Source organism: Anser brachyrhynchus (genome assembly GCF_964034855.1).
Source record: "Anser brachyrhynchus genome assembly, chromosome: 1".
Taxonomy (NCBI): domain Eukaryota; kingdom Metazoa; phylum Chordata; class Aves; order Anseriformes; family Anatidae; genus Anser; species Anser brachyrhynchus.
Window position 1 is genome coordinate 158,099,327 of NC_137694.1, and position 18,523 is coordinate 158,117,849.

Consider the following 18,523-nt stretch of genomic DNA (forward strand, 5'->3'; position numbering starts at 1 on the left):
ATTTACACCAATCATCTAAGATATACAAAGCAAATTAAAAATCCTATTGTCAGATACTTGTCTCGCAGAGATCTCCAAACCACACATACTATTTAGAAAAGAAAAAAAAAAAAAAAAAGTGGATCTAGAAGAATGGAGAAAATCTCACCACAGTACCACAGTACCAGCATATTAGAAATGCTGATGACAAATGAGTAAGAAGTCAATATGATCATACAGTGATTTAGGATGCAAGAACTGATTGCCAGATAAAAGGAAAGCCACGTAACTGGTCCCAAAACATTTAATATTTTCTAAAATTCTCTGTTAAGAATTTTATTTTAGCTTCTCTTCCATACATATAGTTATTACAGATGTTAGTTTTTAGAGAGATTTGGAAAGTACTGCACTTCAGGTAAAATGAAATATAAAATTTACCTAGAAATGATTTAGGAACATTGTCAGAAGGCTGAGAGAGGTGAACCTTCCCTTCTACTCAGCACAAGTAAAGTCACGCTTGGAGTGCTGTATATAGTTCTGGGCTCCCAGCACAAGAGAGATATGGACATATGGTTGCCATTCTAGCAAAGGGCCTGTAAGATGATTAAGGGCCTGGATCATCTCACATATGAGGAGAGGCTGACAGCTGGACTGTTCAGACTGCTGAAGAAAAAGCTCAGGACAATCTTATTAATGTGTATAAAACACTGAATAAGTTAACATTTATAAAGAAGTGTTTGTAAAAAAGATTCACAGATTCACAGATTTTTCTAGGTTGGAAGAGACCTCAAGATCATCGAGTCCAACCTCCGACCTAACACTAAGTACTCCACTAAACCATATCCCTAAGCTCTACATCTAAACGTCTTTTAAAGACCTCCAGGGATGGTGACTCCACCACCTCCCTGGGCAGCCCGTTCCAATGCTTAATAACCCTTTCGGTAAAGAAGTACTTCCTAACATCCAACCTAAAACTCCCCTGTCGCAACTTTAGCCCATTCCCCCTCGTCCTGTCACTAGGCACGTGGGAGAATAGACCAACCCCCACCTCTCTACAGCCTCCTTTCAGGTAACTGTAGAGAGCGATGAGGTCGCCCCTGAGCCTCCTCTTCTCCAGGCTGAACAAGCCCAGCTCCCTCAGCCGCTCCTCGTAAGACTTGTTCTCCAGACCCCTCACCAGCTTCATTGCCCTTCTCTGGACTCTCTCAAGCACCTCCATGTCCTTCTTGTAGCGAGGGGCCCAAAACTGAACACAGTACTCGAGGTGCGGCCTCACCAGAGCCGAGTACAGGGGCACAATCACTTCCCTCGACCTGCTGGCCACACTGCTTCTTATACAGGCCAGGATGCCGTTGGCCTTCTTGGCCACCTGGGCACACTGCTGGCTCATATTCAGCCGACTATCCACCAATACTCCCAGGTCCTTCTCGGCCAGGCAGATTTCCAGCCACTCATCTCCCAGCCTGTAGCTCTGCTTGGGGTTGTTGCAGCCCAGGTGCAGGACCCGGCACTTGGCCTTGTTGAACTTCATGCAGTTGACCTCAGCCCATCGCTCCAGCCTATGCAGATCCTCCTGCAGAGCCTTCCTGCCCTCGAGCAGATCGACACACGCACTTAGCTTGGTGTCATCTGCAAACTTACTGAGGGTGCACTGGACGCCCTCATCCAGATCATCAATAAAGATATTAAAGAGGACCGGCCCCAGTACCGAGCCCTGGGGGACTCCACTAGTGACCGGCCTCCAACCAGATTTGACTCCATTCACCACAACTCTCTGGGCCCGGCCATCCAGCCAGTTTCTAACCCAGCGAAGCGTACGCCAGTCCAAGCCCCGAGCAGCCAGTTTCTTGAGGAGAATGTTGTGGGGAACGGTGTCAAAAGCCTTACTGAGGTCAAGGTAGACCACGTCCACAGCCTTTCCCTCATCCACCAAGCGCGTCACTTGGTCATAGAAGGAGATCAGGTTCGTCAAGCAGGACCTGCCTTTCATAAACCCATGCTGACTGGGCCTGATCGCCTGCTTGCCCTGCAAGTGCCGCGTGATGACCCTCAAGATAATCTGCTCCATGAGCTTCCCCGGCACTGAGGTCAAACTGACAGGCCTATAGTTCCCCGGGTCTGCCCTGCGGCCCTTCTTATAGATAGGCGTCACATTGGCTAGCCGCCAGTCAACCGGGACCTCCCCCGATAGCCAGGACTGCCGATAAATGATGGAAAGCGGCTCGGCCAGCTCCTCCGCCAGTTCTCTCAGTACCCTCGGGTGGATCCCATCCGGCCCCATCGACTTGCGCACATCCAAGCTCCGTAGCAGGTCGCCAACCATTTCCTCATGGATAGCGAAGGCCACATCCAGCTCCCCATCCCCTTCCACCAGCTCAGGGCACTGGGTGTCCGGAGAACAACCGGTATTGCCGCTAAAGACTGAGGCAAAGGCGGCATTAAGCACCTCAGCCTTTTCCTCATCCTTAGTAACTAGGTTTCCCCTTGCATCCAGTAAAGGATGGAGATTCTCCCTAGTCCTCCGTTTCGCGTTGATGTATTTGTAAAAGGATTTTTTGTTGTCTTTAACGGCAGTAGCCAGGTTGAGCTCCAGATGAGCTTTGGCCTTTCTAATTTTCTCCCTGCACAGCCTCGCTACATCCTTGTAGTCCTCCTCAGTGGCCCGCCCTTTTTTCCAAAGATTATAAACCCTCTTTTTTCTGCTAAGCTCCAGCCGCAACTCTCTGTTGAGCCAGGCCGGTCTTCTTCCACGCCGGCTCATCTTTGGGCACGTGGGGACGGACCGCTCCTGTGCCATCACGATTTCCTTCTTGAGGAGCGCCTAGCCTTCCTGGACTCCTCTGCCCTTCAGAACCGCCTCCCAAGGGACTCGGCCAACCAGCGTCCTGAGCAGCTCAAAGTCAGCCCTCCGGAAGTCCAAGACAGCAGTTTTACTGGTCCCCTTCCTGGCCTCGCCAAGAATAGAGAACTCTACCATTTCGTGGTCACTCTGCCCCAGACAGCTTCCGACCACCACATCTCCCACCAGTCCTTCTCTGTTTGTGAAGAGAAGGTCTAGCGGGGCACCACCCCTGGTAGGTTCACTGACCAGCTGCGTCAGGAAGCTATCTCCCACGCTCTCCAGAAACCTCCTAGACTGCTTTCTCTGTGCCGTGTTGTGTTTCCAGGATATGTCCGGGAAGTTGAAGTCCCCCACGAGGACAAGCGCCGACGATTTTGCAACTTCTGTCAGTTGCCTATAAAACTCCTCATCCGTCTCCTCATCCTGGTTCGGCGGTCTATAACAGACCCCCACCAGGATGCTAGCCTTGCCGGCCTTCCCGCGGATCCTAACCCACAGGGATTCAACCTTATCATTCCCAGCCTGGAGTTCTACAACATCAAAAGATTCTCTAATGTAGAGAGCCACGCCACCACCCCTTCTGTGCTGCCTGTCCCTCCTGAAGAGCCGATAGCCAGGCATTGCAGCACTCCAGTCGTGGGAGCGGTCCCACCACGTGGGACCACGATGGAGCTCAGTAGAGCCTAGTGACAGGACAAGAAAAAATGGTCACAAACTAAAAACCAAAAAAAAATTAAAAAAATAAATTAATTTTTAAAAAATCCATTTGAACAGAAGAAAACATTTTTTTCACTGTAATGGTGACCAAGCACTTGGCACTTGCAAAGGTTGTGGAGTTTCCATCCTTGGAGATACTCAAAATGTATCTGGACATGCTCCTGCTCGACCTGCAGTAGCTGACCCTACACACACTGGTGCACATCTCTGTCTGTCTCCAGAGATGCCTTCATATCTCAGCCATGTTCTGATTTTGTGATTCTGTGTAAGATTCTGTGACTGACTTGAGGCTAAAAAGGCAATCTTAAAATCACAGCAGAATGAATTTCCTTGTTGAAAATTAGATCATGAATAGTAATCCAGGTCATAACTCTGAAAGGTAAAACATACCTCAAATTATTTCTCAAAAATGAAATCAGAAAATCATCTCATCTGTGCTTAAATGTATGGATGTGGAATGAATAGTAAATGATAGATGATAGAGAGTCCAAAATACTACAAGATAAGAGAGGCAAGGCATATGAAGGTCAGAATATAATTCAACAAAGAGTCATACACTCCTAGAAAGCCTTATGTTGAGAAGGTTAGTGTACCTAGCACCTAAGACATGCCTTGTACAGAGGAAAGAAATTGCAAAAATCTACAAAACTTCCATATAACTTTTAAGAGTTTGCAAAATTATATACGTCTGCACAAACATTAAGATTGGCAGCAACACTTGTTCAGAATAACTCTTCAAGGAACCAATCATAATATACTCTCTATCTCAACATTACTAATTTGTTCATATAATTTGGTACTGCTTAAACGTGCTGTTCTATCAGAACACAACTCCTGTGCACAACTTACACAGGACGATCAGAACTGGCTGTATTTGTTTTATTATTTGTGTTACACTAGCATTAAATGGCAGTCAGGTATCAAAACTTCCTTGTGCAATCAAAGTACTAAATTAAAACAAAACAAAGCAAAATAAAAAGAGATGATCATGAAGAATTAAAACACAGAATTTATCTAACAATCCAATATTTGCTTTACACAAGAAAGTGTCATGACATTTTAAACTGAAAAAAATGTAGCTGGTTTTATATTGAACGACAGCCTGTTAGATGAATGCATTTTTCTATGAATGTTTGCCTCCTAGAAAGACTAAGCAGTTTTTCCATATAAGAGAACAACTTTTAAATAGTTTTATAATGTCATTAAAATACTGAAACTCTACATAAAATTCAAATACTCTTTGGTAATATTGAGACCTCACCTTGCAAGTTACCTTTTAAAATCAATGATAAGCAACATAGCTTTTAAATCCAGTTTCTGAAGAGCAGATCCATAAGAATCCCAAAATACAATATTGATAACTGGTCAGTAACTTTGACCTTATATTTTACCATTAATAAAGACGTACAATGGTTTATAGAATTTCAGATTACTCAGAAAGCCATCATGTGCTTAAGTTCATCACAATATAAAAATGCCTCAAGTTGCCTAAAAAGTAATAAAGGACTATCAGAACTCAGTAGTAAACAACCTCAGAATTTTCATTAAACTGTCAGTGAACACCAGTAATCATCTTGGTTTCCTTCTAGAAAACAAGAAATGTCCTGCACATGTTGTTGGTGGTTTCAAACATTTGTTCTCCTTACAGACTCATCTCGTAACACTGCGCACAACTTCTAGATGTTTGGTGGTTTTTTTTTAAGTCCTACAAGACAACTATAATTTTGAAAGTCTATAAGAAAAATAATTTAAAATTCACTATAAAAATGGAAGACATCACAGTGTAGAACACTGCACAACCATCCACACCACAGTCCTTCCAAGGACATTTTCTAAATTATACTATAGCATCCGGTCTGCTACTCTAGCATGTCCTTATATTTTTTCCCATTCTCTCCTTTTATAACTCATCTTACTTTCTGTATCATATTGAGAATCAAAAAGAGATTAGGGAAAAGAAATCATCTTAGTTGGTTAAAAAGAATGATCCAGAATTACTTTAAGGAGTTAGGGATATCTTCAGTTTTTTTGAATGCAACCTCAAAACTTCTAAGTAATCTGTCTTCAGGGATAACCTTTCCACCATTCTCCTACATGTGCATATATATGACCCTGGACCTGTTTGCAGGATTTCTACCTCCATGCAAAGAAGCAACTCTGCCTCCTCTTCACAATGCTGATTTACACATCTCAGTGCCAGTCTTTTCTACTTACACATATACAGAAATTTTCAGAGAAGTGCATTCAACACACAGATTTCTTATATAGATAAAGGCATGCCTGAACATTCTGAAGCTCTTTTACACTTTACTAGTCTGCAGTTTATGAGAAAAAATAGTGGCTTGCAAATATGTGTACAAACATTAAAAAATGTTTGATGTTCATATTTAAAAACAAATATCTAGTAAATTGTGACAAACACACCTTGAATTTACAAAAAAAAAAAAAAAGGTCGAGGTATCATAAAAATGTATTAGAAACAAAACCCCAAAACTGTCTTAATCAACTCCTTCTAAGTTAAAGAAAAAAAAAATTATTACATCTGGAGTGGTTGGTATGAAAAACACTCCCAAATGTGGTTAAGATCTGACTGTTTAGAAGCCAGAATTCCTCTAAGAGACTGTACACATCACAAGAAAATAATGCAGGAAAATACTACAGTCTTAAAACTAAAACTAAACTAAACTAAACTAAAATTAAAAAAGCAGACTACAAAAAAACTTCTTTGTGATTAAAAAAAAAAAAAAACAACAAACACAAACCAAAAAACAACAAAACCAAAACCAAACAACAACAACAACAAAATAAACAACAACAACAAAAAATAAACAACCAAACATGGAGATCCACAGTTCATCTTGCAACAGCGAACATAATTGCAAACCTAAATTTTGCATTTGAAATTAGAAGACAGAAATTATAAACCTCTCTATGCATATCTAATCTCCATTTTCAACATTAGCCAAGCCTGCAGGCACTTAACAGTCTAATTCTTGATGTTGTTGTAATTAATGGCAATACTCACAAGGCTGATAAGCACACCAGCTGTAACTTAACCCTTATCTTAACCAAACTGACAACTGCAAATGTGATATCTAATTGTAAACAGAACATTGGAATTCATTCTGGATCACCGTCTTTTAAATCACATAACCTTGAAAATAAGTAATTATATCCAGCCTACCATCAAACTTCTTGTGCCGGGACACAAAAGTGGTGCGTACAAAGTGACTTGTCTCCTCCACCAAGTTTTCAAACTCCAGTTTGCTCTGCTGGCTTAACTTGTCCTCCATTTCTGATGTGCAGCATGTATATTCCTGAGGGCAGATTCTCAAATGTTCCCCTGGAATCACAAGAAAAAAAGGCATTAAAAATGTCTGAATAAAGAGAGAAATGCATCAGATCTGAATATGCATGATATCCGTTCACTTAAGGAATGTAGTCTACATAAAGAGCTCTTTAAGGCTTGACCACTTCATTGGGAACAATTTGAATCTGCATCAACAATTTTGCATATCTGGGCATTCCTCACTGAGGTGGAGAGACACACTTTGCAGAGATGTTTTGATACTTCAGAAGGTGGAACCATCTCAAGATGAAAGTGATTCTTGAACTGAAGATTTCTGCATAAACAGATGTATACTTAAAAATTCTAAGATGCTTGCTTTCTGTTTGTATTCAAAATGTCTTGAGTAATACTTAGCGATATGACCCACTAAAAGCCATCAAAGCTTTCTGTTTTTTGAAAAACAGAAATTATGTTTTTCCACAGACAGGTTCTACATGCCCAAATACACCAAAACATTCTCCCCTTTCTTCCCTTCTTCTTAAGTGTATTATAATAATTGCGTTTGGGTGCCACAAATTTTCTTGGACAGCATTTCTTGTAAGATCCAGCAAATGCTCCACTGAATGGGAGAAAGCAATGAAGAGTTTAATTAATGCTTATGTCATACGGAAATGCAATGTAAAAGGTAATGAAAGCCTCTTATTTAATTCAATAGATTTATCTCTTGAAGCACTGTGCCAGTTCTCCTGACAATATTGCTTTCTTTGGTACAATCTGCAAGGTGAAACCAATTCTTTAGCTCATGAAATTAAAGTGGTCTGTTATTACATGAAATGTGAATTTTCAATTGACACCATAGTAGGGTGTCAGAAACATTTAGTTCAGTTTGTGTGAAGGTAAGAAATTCTGCCATTCCCTCTTGAGAAATAAAAAGAATGATCTGCCTCTATGATTAAAGTTACTTGTAAAGCAATGAAAACATTTAGTTTTCTGTACACTGAATCCTGATTAAAAATCCCTCTGCAAATCTCTTAAAAGCGCAAATAAAATGATATACAGAGCCCAAGGGTTAAATAAATATGGGGGACCTGATTCTCATTTATATCAAGGTCCCTTTGTACCACTGCTGAGCCATAAAGAAGATTTAAATGCAATTTATACCTACTTTAAGACTCTTTTCACCATTCTTATTATGTAGTGAGGAGAATCAGGCCCTGAGGTTTATACTTCCCAGGGGTGTAATACATTTAGCTACTGCATCATTTTGAAAACAGCATCAAAAAGAGGTTTGTACATGCTTAGAATAAACATTGTCTTGAGTATGCCCTCACTTTATTCATTTTTTTTAATTTAGTTTAGTTTTTGAATGAAGTCTTTTGATTTGAAGCTTAGTCATTCCTCAACCCTGATCCATCTACCCTCACTTTTTTTTTTTTTTTTCTGCAATAACTTATAATATATGAACTATAATGCTATGACTTTTCTTTTAGCAGCTTCAAGACTTTTTTAAAATCTCATGGCTATACATCTTCAGGAAGGATCATTTCATTATTATCAGTTACTGTTCTGCAGTACTACCTGTAAGTACCAATCATTTACAAAAACACCATTATATAAAACAATGTCAAAAACATGGGAGAAGAAATACCCCATGATCATCAAAATATTGTAAGGATTCTTTCCTATGTCTGCTATGCCTTACCAGTGCAGTAAGTTAATTCTTTTCCATTCTCAAGATCACACATCTAAGCCAGAAACAACACATGAAGAGACCAGTGAGCCAGATGCTGTCAAACATAAATGACAGTGGCAAAAAAATGCTCACTTTACACTCTGCGTTGCTATCACATTAAACAGAAACTACTCAACAGGTGACATGCGACTGAACAGGTACCATATTAAGATACAATAAGCCTTGTTTTAGTAACAGCGATGTTCTGAGTTATTAGGTGTCACAAATACAAGAAAAGTTGAAATACTGTGTCTTTAGAAGCAGTGCTGTGTGCTTGATGAAATAAAAAAATATATATCTTATCCATACATCTGAAAACCCCTTCCTGCAAAAACCCAGGTTCTTTTCTTTATTGGAAAGCACTGGGGAGACCTACTCTCCCACTTTCAGTCACAGTGGTAGTTTACACTTTCTATAATGACAATATCCTTTAGTGCTATTGATGTCATGAATTTTAATAAAATTAAATTTTATTTCCTCTATTTCACTTTTTTTTTTTCCGTATAGTTTTCTTTGTTTTTCAGAACTGCCGGACTATCAAGTGAACTAATGTTATTGATGTTATTCATCAAGGCACTGTGTTTACTGAGTAACAGCCGTGGGTCTAGGTTTTTAAGTTCTTATGTCATGCTGAATATTATGACACATTCAAGTATATTGAACACAGTATAAGAGTCAATTTTGTAGCAATATTAATTTTCTTCTTGCTTATTTATTTATGTTCTTTTTTCTTTACTGAAAAAACTACTTCCCAATTTACTCTAAAATCCAGCTTAGCTGCTACAAATTCATTCAGATTTCTACTGTACTTATTTTTTATACCTGTACATATATTTTCATTTTTTAAAAAAATTTAATTCAACAGATATTCATTTATTCATGAGTCTGTTAGCTGATGAAATGTGAAACTCCTAATTAAATAAATGCTCACAGCTTCTATATCACCTCATTGCTTTGATCTCCTAACAACGTGTTTTCCTAAATCATGTGTACTAACATCTTCATTACAAACAGATTGCTAATTTATAATCAGCTTTTTTTTAAAAAAACAAAACAAAACAAAACATTTTTATTTCCTCTCCCTGCATTTTCATGGAAAGAACTAATAATGAAAAATGTCATGCTGCTCTTCATATTTTGTTTCAAGATCATCTTTTTCTTCCTCCAATTTCCTACACTGGAGGCTCAGGTCAGGTTACAGATACAGCAAAAATATTTTCCTTTGCCCTGTGGCGGTGGAGTGTTGACCTATCAGCTTGAGAGGTTCAGGTGCACTTAGCAAAGATGAAGGCTTTGAAAATTGAGGCTCATAAGCTCTATCATATTTGTACTGAGCATGAGTGGCTGCAGGCTCCAAAGACTCACAATTCAGTCCAAACCTTGGGATGTTTCCCAGGAATGGTGAGTGGAAACTCTGACAAACAATCCTTTCTGTATGCGTAATATTAATGTGCTTTTTAACAGTAGTGATTCCTATTTCGTGTTTGTTCTTATTAAACCTCCAATTTGTGTTAGAATGGACAAATCATTCACTCGATCATTAGAAAAATAAAAAAGGTCATGATTTTCTCCAAAGAAAAGTAATTTTTGGTTTGTTTGTTTGTTTGTTTTAAGAGGTATGCACTTTATTTTGGATTTTTCCCTTATTTTGTGCAAATCTGTGACAGAACAGACTGCTTGAACTGGAAATAAATCTGCAGGCTTTATTTGATTGGGCTTTCTCTATTTCCTTGAACAGGATCATTTACCATTTGTGTTTTATAACATTTGTATTTTGTCACTTAGAAAAGAGTTTAATCACTGATTTGTGTATTTACACACCTTATGTATTTTGCAGGCTAAAAGTATGATCACAGTTTATGTACAAATTCTTGCCTGGGAAACTCCAAGTGATACATATGCATGTGCTAATTTTAGCAAAGATTTTTATGCTACAATTGTCATTGGATATAACTGACTAATTTTTCCTTGTGGTAAATGGGGTCTCCACAGACAAATTTGACAGAATGTGGTTACCAGCATTTTGCCAGATTAAACAAGTATTAACTCAGCAGTTCCCAGCAACCTACACTAACTCTTCTAACGACCATTTTCATCTGAAGATACTGACCTACATACCTCCTTTTGTAACCTATGTTATCAGCCACTAGTATTTCATTTTTATTACAACTGTAATCTCACATCTGCCTTCATATGATCCAAATTGGTCAATTTTGCAGGTGAACTTGGTAATTTGGCTAGCATGTTGCTTTGAAGTGTGATAAAAACAGTTTATAGATTTTTTTTTAAATTCAGATAGTTTAGTTTCGTGTCCCCAAAACATGCTACACAAGAGTTTTTAAAAAATTGCAATTTACAAGTCTCAAGCTGAATAAATGTTTCTGATATGTATAAAAATGCCAGAACTGATTTAAATGTGTTATCTATTTGGAGAAGATGGAATTTGAAGGAACAGAGTAAACCCTATGGAATATAACACTACCCTTAACAATCTTACCACCAAATTTCCTAAATACCTGATGCAATTGCTGGTTACAATATTAGAAATGGAAGCATAACTGTATAAAATGTTTACAGTGTCAGATTTTTATTTATTTATTTATTTGGGGGGGGGAGGGGGAAGGAGGAGGTCACATTGCATGTTTAACAATTTCAGTAACACTTCTTTCTGAGGTAGCCAATATTTTATAGTTTCTATGCTAATCGTAATTTCATATATATATATATATTTATGATTTTCGTCTTTCTACAGAATGGTTGGATGAACTCTATGACTGGTGAGAACTGAAACTTACAGTGACCATACTGCTTCATGAATCCAACAATGAATAAATGCTAATAAAAAAAAAGTGTGAATTCAAGGTGTGCTTTCAAACTTGGACACTCTGTAGGTATCAACAGAGCCTAAAGGAATTAAAGAAGCTTTTTTGAATTGAAGGTTTTCATCCTTCATACTGCTAATTAGATTAATGTTATTGGGCTTCCTCATTAACCATGTTCTTTAAAATTATAAATATCTGTCTTTACAGATCTGCTTCAGACCTGCTTATATTCAGTCTTTCATGGACAAGGTAGTGTAATTTACTATACACTTCAGAGCTTCTAATCTCTCAGCTCTCTGGAACAGATTTGCTTCTACATTAATATTTTCCACCATATTTTCTACATTTTTAAAATTACTTTTTAAATGCTTAATAGAATAAAAACCAAACCAAACTCTCATTCAGCTTTAACCCTTGCCCACTCTTTTGAGATTTAGATCTTTTTCTGCATTGGCAAGTATGTTTCTGAACACCTGCTTTTCAAAGTTTGCAGTTTCTTAAGTGCTTTACTGGTAAAATCTGGAGCACTGGAGAACTTTTTATGATTGCATTATTAAGTTTCTATTATGGAAAACTAGTTTTCCCCAACACTTTCATCAATCTGCCACTCAAACACGTGAATAGAAAATGCTGCTGTAGAACAATTTAACTCACAATCAACTAACTAAAAAAATACTAAACAGCAGTGTCATATTTTCTGCATTAAATTATTTAACTAAATTAGAAACATGAATTTCATCACCTCAGCCACTATTCAAATTGTGAAAATGAAAATATCATTTTGTTGGACAAAATCTGATCTCTAACCAAAAGACCTAAGGCTTCTTCTGAATTTGTAATTATCTTCTCTGTGGGGTATAACAGCCTGCAAGCAGCCTCTGTAAAATTCCACCTGACATTCAAGACACAGAATTGAACTTTCCTACTTAAACTAAAAGGAAACAGATTATGATTTAAATTAATTCCTTTGTAATGTTGGCCTGACAAGTGATGATTGGAGCAATTTTTACAGAGATAATGACAGCTGAAGGAAGGGAGCAAAAACTGTCTGTAACATACAGATCAAGTCGTCAGACATCACTCCCCTAATTTTAATCACTGGAACGCTGAACTTGCAAAACTTGCATGTCCAGTGGATTCCAATAAACCAGTGCAACTACTCTATGAAGAAGAATGACTCATTTGTTTTCCCTGTACCCAAATAATCTTTCCTCAGATTCCTTTTGTTCCTTGAGTGCTTTCAGGTCAATTAAAAAATGAATGCCTTCCAAACAGACCAATAATTAGTTAACAGTCTCTTCATTATGGGTCCCACAGGGAACATTCATTTACAAGAAGCCCTGACCCTGTAGTCCTTGGGAAGCACTCAGTAATAAGTTACAGAAGCAGAGGCCAAGGCAAACCTGTTCAGACTAGGACTACACAGATGCTAAAGAAAGAGAAATCCCTAGAGCCTTCCTAACTAAACTACTAGAAGCAGTATCACTACTCTAACACTCAGGTTCATTTTATTTTCCAAGTATAGACAGCCAGACAATTGGTTTTTGTTAGCACAGTTTGTGAGAAGAATCTTTAGTTACCTCCTGGGGGGTGTATTACTGGCATTTTGCTCAGTGCGTTGTGGAAAGCAAACCATAAGGCTGTGATTCGGTACCGTATAGTTTCATCATCTCACTGGCTAGATGGCTGCAATTTTCTGACTTCAAAGTTTGTTTCCACCCGGGAATAGTGGCCAACTTCCCCTCCCCATCAACCAACTTTTGCTATTTGTTATGTCCCCTACCATAATATCAGAAATATCTTATACAGCATTATAGTGAGAAAGAGAATACCAGCAATGCATTACTTCACTATGATCACAAAACACAGTGAAAGCATATTTTGTATTTCAGCTGCTCTCAGGACAATTTAGTTATTAGCAGGATGCCCAGTTATAGGTTGCCCAGAGAAACTGTGGATGCCCCATCCCTGGAAGTGTGCAAGGCCAAGCTGGTTGGGGCTTTGAGCAACCTGGTCTAGTGGAAGGTGTCCCTGCCCATGTCAGAGGGGTTGGAATTAGATGATCTTTAAGGTCCCTTCCAACCCAAACCATACTCTGATTCTATGATAACACTGTCCACAATCATGTAATTATAAACATTTTGATCAATGTGTCATATAACACTGAAATCCAAAGATGTAATTGCAGCATGTGATGTATCCAGACAGATTTACACTGCTTAGTTCAAGTACCCATAGAAATATGACAATAGGACAGAGTGGAGTCCATTGCCTGAGCTTAACTGGATAGGCTATACTGACAAAATGAATCCTTAAGGACAAGCCCAAAACAAATCCTTAATGGTTACCCCATTAGTAATATACATGCAACAAAAGTTAAAGTTGCGTGAACTACAATCATGACATTTGATTGCACTGTCAAGAATACTTTAAAGACATGCAGATCCCTTGCTGATCACTGTATTGTCATATATAAAATCCATGTTTCTAAAATACTAAACTTAGCAACATCAGTTTAAGAGTCCTTAACCACAGTGCTCTTCCCTCATTCACATAGCTTCAGTCAGCCTAAAGAAACCTTTTCATGCTAACATTAAACAGATAAACTTATCTTCCTGTCTTTTGGTTTGTAATGACACACTTTCCTGCAATGTCAGTTGTAGAAACAGTTCACAAAGACAACTACAATATATGTCATGCTGATCTTAATATGAAGGCAGTATTGGGCATTTTGGTGATAAGACTTTGGTGTTTCTGCCATAAACTGAGATACTCATCAGCCTAATCACAGAACTCAGCTAAGCCTTTTAACTTTCACTTTCCTTAATTGCTTAAGGAAAAGAAGGTATAAAAATGGAAACTAAAACTTATAAAGACCTCAGAGACCTTTTATTGTAGTTGCTCAAGGTCTACCCATCAAAGTACAGGGCCAGAAGCTCTGTCATTTGTCTGTCTTTTTTTTTTTTCTGTCCCTTCCAGATCCTAAGTATTAACCTAACTATGGCAAAAGTTGCAAGGCAAAAAGCGAAGTAATTTTCCGTGTTTGTGTGTTTTTGACTTTATAGGTGGTTTCACACTGATAGACAGGTAAGGTCCAACATACTGCTCTCTCATTCCCCCTCCTCAAAAAAAGGGGTGATAAATATGATGAAAAAAAGGGACATGGGTTGAAATAAGGAACAGCTTAAAGTAAAAGTAAAATAAAATGCAAAGGCTGCTCAGAAGCAAAATGAGAAAACAATTATTCTCTGTAACCCATCACCAAGTGATGTTCAGCCATGTCTTGGGAAGTAGAGCCTCAATACAGGTAGCAGTTCCTTTGGGAAGACCAACGAGAGTGCCCCCTTCCTCCTTCTCAGCTTTTATTGCTGGGTGTAATGTCATATGGTATGTAATGGTATCTTGTGTTCTTTGGTCAGTTTAAGTCATATGTCCTGGTGATGTCCTCTCCCTACCTCTTGTCCATCCCCAGCCTACTGGCCTTGGGAGACAGCTTATATGCTGTGTCAGCACTGCTCACCAATAGCCAGAACATTGGTGTGATACCAATGATGTTCTAGATACAAGAGCACTATATGGGCTGTTGTAGGGAAAGCTAACTTCTTCCCAGACAGACACAGTAAAACAGGAAACAAACAAACAAAAAATTAAATTAAAATAAAATAAATAAAATAAAAATTAATAATAATAACATAGGAGAAAAAAATATTAAAAGTGAAAACAAAACAAAACAACAAAAAAATCTTTCCTTTTTCTGCCCACAGAAGCCTGCTAGAAATATGGCCAGAAGTAAACTAATAAAGAAATCCCTGAATACAAGAGAGTCCAAGAACATGCAACGAATAATATCCTGTTACCCTCCATGCAAAGGTTCCACTGTCTGAGAGCTAAGTTTGGTGCAGCTTGGCTGCGTGAACTCAGCTCAGTTTTACAGATCTAATTACTGTTACAGTATGACAAAGTCAATACTAAAGCCATGAAAGGTACTGGAAACAAAACCACTGACAGGATTTTGAGAGTTGGAGGATTTAAAAGAAGCCTACCTAATATGGGAAGGTATAAAAACCCATGAAAAAAAAAAAAAAAAGTGGCAAACTGGAAGGTAGATATCCAGCAACAAGGAAGATCAGCCCGTTCCCTGCCTGACTGATGACTGCATAGCCACCAGAGAGTTATTGGGTGTCTCATCATTGATCATACTAGTGCTTTGCGTCGTAGGTCATTACTCTTAGTTATCCATCATGTATAGTAACCAGAAAATGATTAACATGTGCTTTTATGTTGTGTGTATCCTGCTTGCAGAGTCTCTTGGTACACATCAAAATTTACTAAAAGTGAGTCAGAGAGGGCTGACTCCCAAGGGTCAGGGGAAAAACTGCTCCCGGCCGCTCTAACTAATGGGTCAGGTGGAAGAAGATAACCTCAGTAGAGGGGTGCCTTTCTTCTGCAAGCTGCTTATTGCCAGTGGCATCTCCTTCAGGAGGATGGACTCAGAAGTACAGAAATAAATATTTACTTCTTTCCTAAACGTGTACAACAGAATGTTCTGTGACTTCCCACAGTAAAACTTATGCAATTTAGGAACTCAGACCTTTTTCTTCCCACTCCTACCAAAAATGACACTTCTTCAGTGACAGGGGATACCAGCTGACACAGGAGGAAGAAGTATGGGTACAGATGTTCACTGATAATGTGATGCTGGAAAGTTCTTTTATCTAATATTTTTCCTACTGACTTTCTTTGACTGTTTTTAGGCTGTTTTGGTTTACTTATATGACAAACATAACTTCTCTGTACTGAAAAAAATGTGCAGTAAAGTATGAATAAAAAAACTGAATTACAAGGTTTTTAATTATCAATATGAATCTAAATATTCTTTATAGATATTGACAACTATAGGACGAGACCACTTGCTCTATTATTAAAACATGGATAGGCAAACTTTTGATGAATAAGCAGGAAATTCTGAAATATTTTCAATAAATTTTATTTCCTTAGGAATTTCAAGATTCACCAAGACAGACCAACATCCTTGAAATCCTTTGTTCACTGCTGCTATCAGGCTGTTAGTTCCAAAAACCAGCTGACAGATCTCCAAGAGCCTGGCTACAGGCTGAGGTGTCCAGGTCCTCCCATCTTTCCGGCAAGCTGAACCTTGAAGAAACTCGGTGAAGAAACCGAGGCACCAGGCAGCTGGTATGTGTGTCTGGGGGCCTGGAAGTATTTGGGCTAAGGATGCTCCAGGCAATAGTGCTGCTCCAGTAGAGGTAGGGAAGACAGGAAGACTTCTTAATTCAGGGCTCTGTGGTTTCTTTGCTGTTACAGACCCAAGGCTTACTGAGAGCAAGCCGGTTTTGAAAATCTACGTATTTTCCAGGATTTCTGTGATAGAAGATAGAAATCCTCTATGCTTCTTGTTTGGGTCAAGTTGTCAGGGTTCTGTACCTTTTCTTGTGCATCCAAAGGCTATAGTTATACCCCTAGATAAAATGGGCTCAGCAAATGATACATATAGTCAATTAAAGAGGGCTTGCACCCATGTTTCTTAAGGCTAACACTCTCTGTATACAATGAATCTGGAACCAAAGTAGTTGAACAAGTCCTTGGTCCTTTTTCAAAGATCCTGAACCTTGATTAGTGGAGGGTCCTTCAGAGGATGAAGGACTCTGCATTCAGGGAGCCTGGCAAAGCAGTAGTGACATTGTCTTTGATTTTAAGAGGTCCTGAGGAGGACACAAGGCAGATGTACCTTGCACTTCAGATGCTGCAAACTTGTAAGTACAAGCAGTCTTGCAGCCTATCAGAAAAAAAAAAAAAAAAAAAAAAAGCTTCCAATATTCTTTAAATCAATATTTTTGAACATACCTTTGCTCTGAGAAATTTTAACTCATTATAATTGACAGCAACTATGCTGTTATCAGCTAGCACAATAATTTCTGCCAAAAGGAAAACGAAAGCTTTTAGGAGGAGCAGACAGTATCTTAGCCTGCAACAACTGCAGCTTTCAACTGTTTCAAGTAGTGTCTGAGATCTGATTTTATCATTAGTCCTATACATTTGTTGTTGTTGTTGTTTGTTTTATTTTTTTTTCTATTAAATTTTGCCACAATTAAAGACTGAACAAGTTTTTAACTCTTTCTACTACTGCGTTTTGTCAGTGCATGTTTTGTCAGTGCCTGAGATACGTGGCAAGGCTCAGGGTCTCCAAAATCAATGACTGCATGTAAGAGTTTCTTGCCCTTCCAGTGTTCTAATGCCAAAGGTTTGACTTTTATGATTAAAGATCAGCTTGAAAAGAAATCCCTGTCTAGATCTAGTCTTCCGTTATGCAATCATATTCTTGAAATGACATTTTTGACTGAAAAGGAAAAAAACAAAAAAAAGACTCCGAAGTACTTTTACAGACTTCATAAAAGCATTTAAATCCAGAAGATTTTATTTTATTTTATTTTATTTTATTTTATTTTATTTTATTTTATTTTATTTTATTTTATTTTATTTTATTTTATTTTATTATTTTATTTTATTTTATATTATTTTATTTTTATTATTTTATTTTATTTTATTTATTATTTTATTTTTTGTTTTGTTTTATTTTTTTACTTTATTTTATTTTTAAATTAAAATAACATTTTGTGCTCAGTCTTATAGGCACTGAATTTTCCTTGACGAATCAGTAATTCTTCTTCGTTATGGTTAAACAAGTTATTTCCCATAAAGATGACAAGGCAGTATAACCTGTTTACTTGTGCACTTCAGCTGACATAATATGGACAGATATCATTAAAAGGGAATTCTTTTTCTATGCAGGAAATTCTCTGCAGATAGAGCCAGGAAGAAAGGAGAGAAAGACTACTTTCAACATCATGGCTGTTTCTGGTTATTTCTCGTTAGTATTAGGAAGATTCTTAGGCTTCTGTCTACATCAGAGTACTTAGAATACATTTTTTTACTTGGTTCTTTCTTTCAGAAACTACACAGAGCAAGGCATTCCTTGGCTACTGCTGCATGGATGGAGCCACAGGAAGATGTATCACACTAATTACAGATGGAAATTTCAAGCCAACTTAGGTCAAGTCTGTAAAAAACCTCTGCTAGCTTTGCCCAGCATACATCTAAAACTGTAAAATAATTGTAAAACT

At 38.1% G+C, this 18,523-nt stretch overlaps 1 protein-coding gene and 1 long non-coding RNA gene across 3 annotated transcripts in view; one reads left to right on the forward strand and one right to left on the reverse strand.

Moving 5' to 3' along the window:
* GPC6 (glypican 6) overlaps positions 1-18,523 on the reverse strand; it is an 807,879-nt gene that overhangs the window by 555,024 nt on the left and 234,332 nt on the right. For both annotated transcript variants that reach the window (XM_080577232.1, XM_080577233.1), the window contains exon 2: positions 6,723-6,881. In XM_080577232.1, the coding sequence (XP_080433358.1) occupies positions 6,723-6,881 (159 nt within the window). The remainder of the gene's footprint in view (positions 1-6,722; positions 6,882-18,523) is intronic.
* On the forward strand, positions 7,243-17,852 carry LOC308188350. The gene is made up of 3 exons (XR_013945435.1): positions 7,243-8,407; positions 9,084-9,960; positions 11,312-17,852. It is a non-coding gene; the product is annotated as an uncharacterized lncRNA (long non-coding RNA).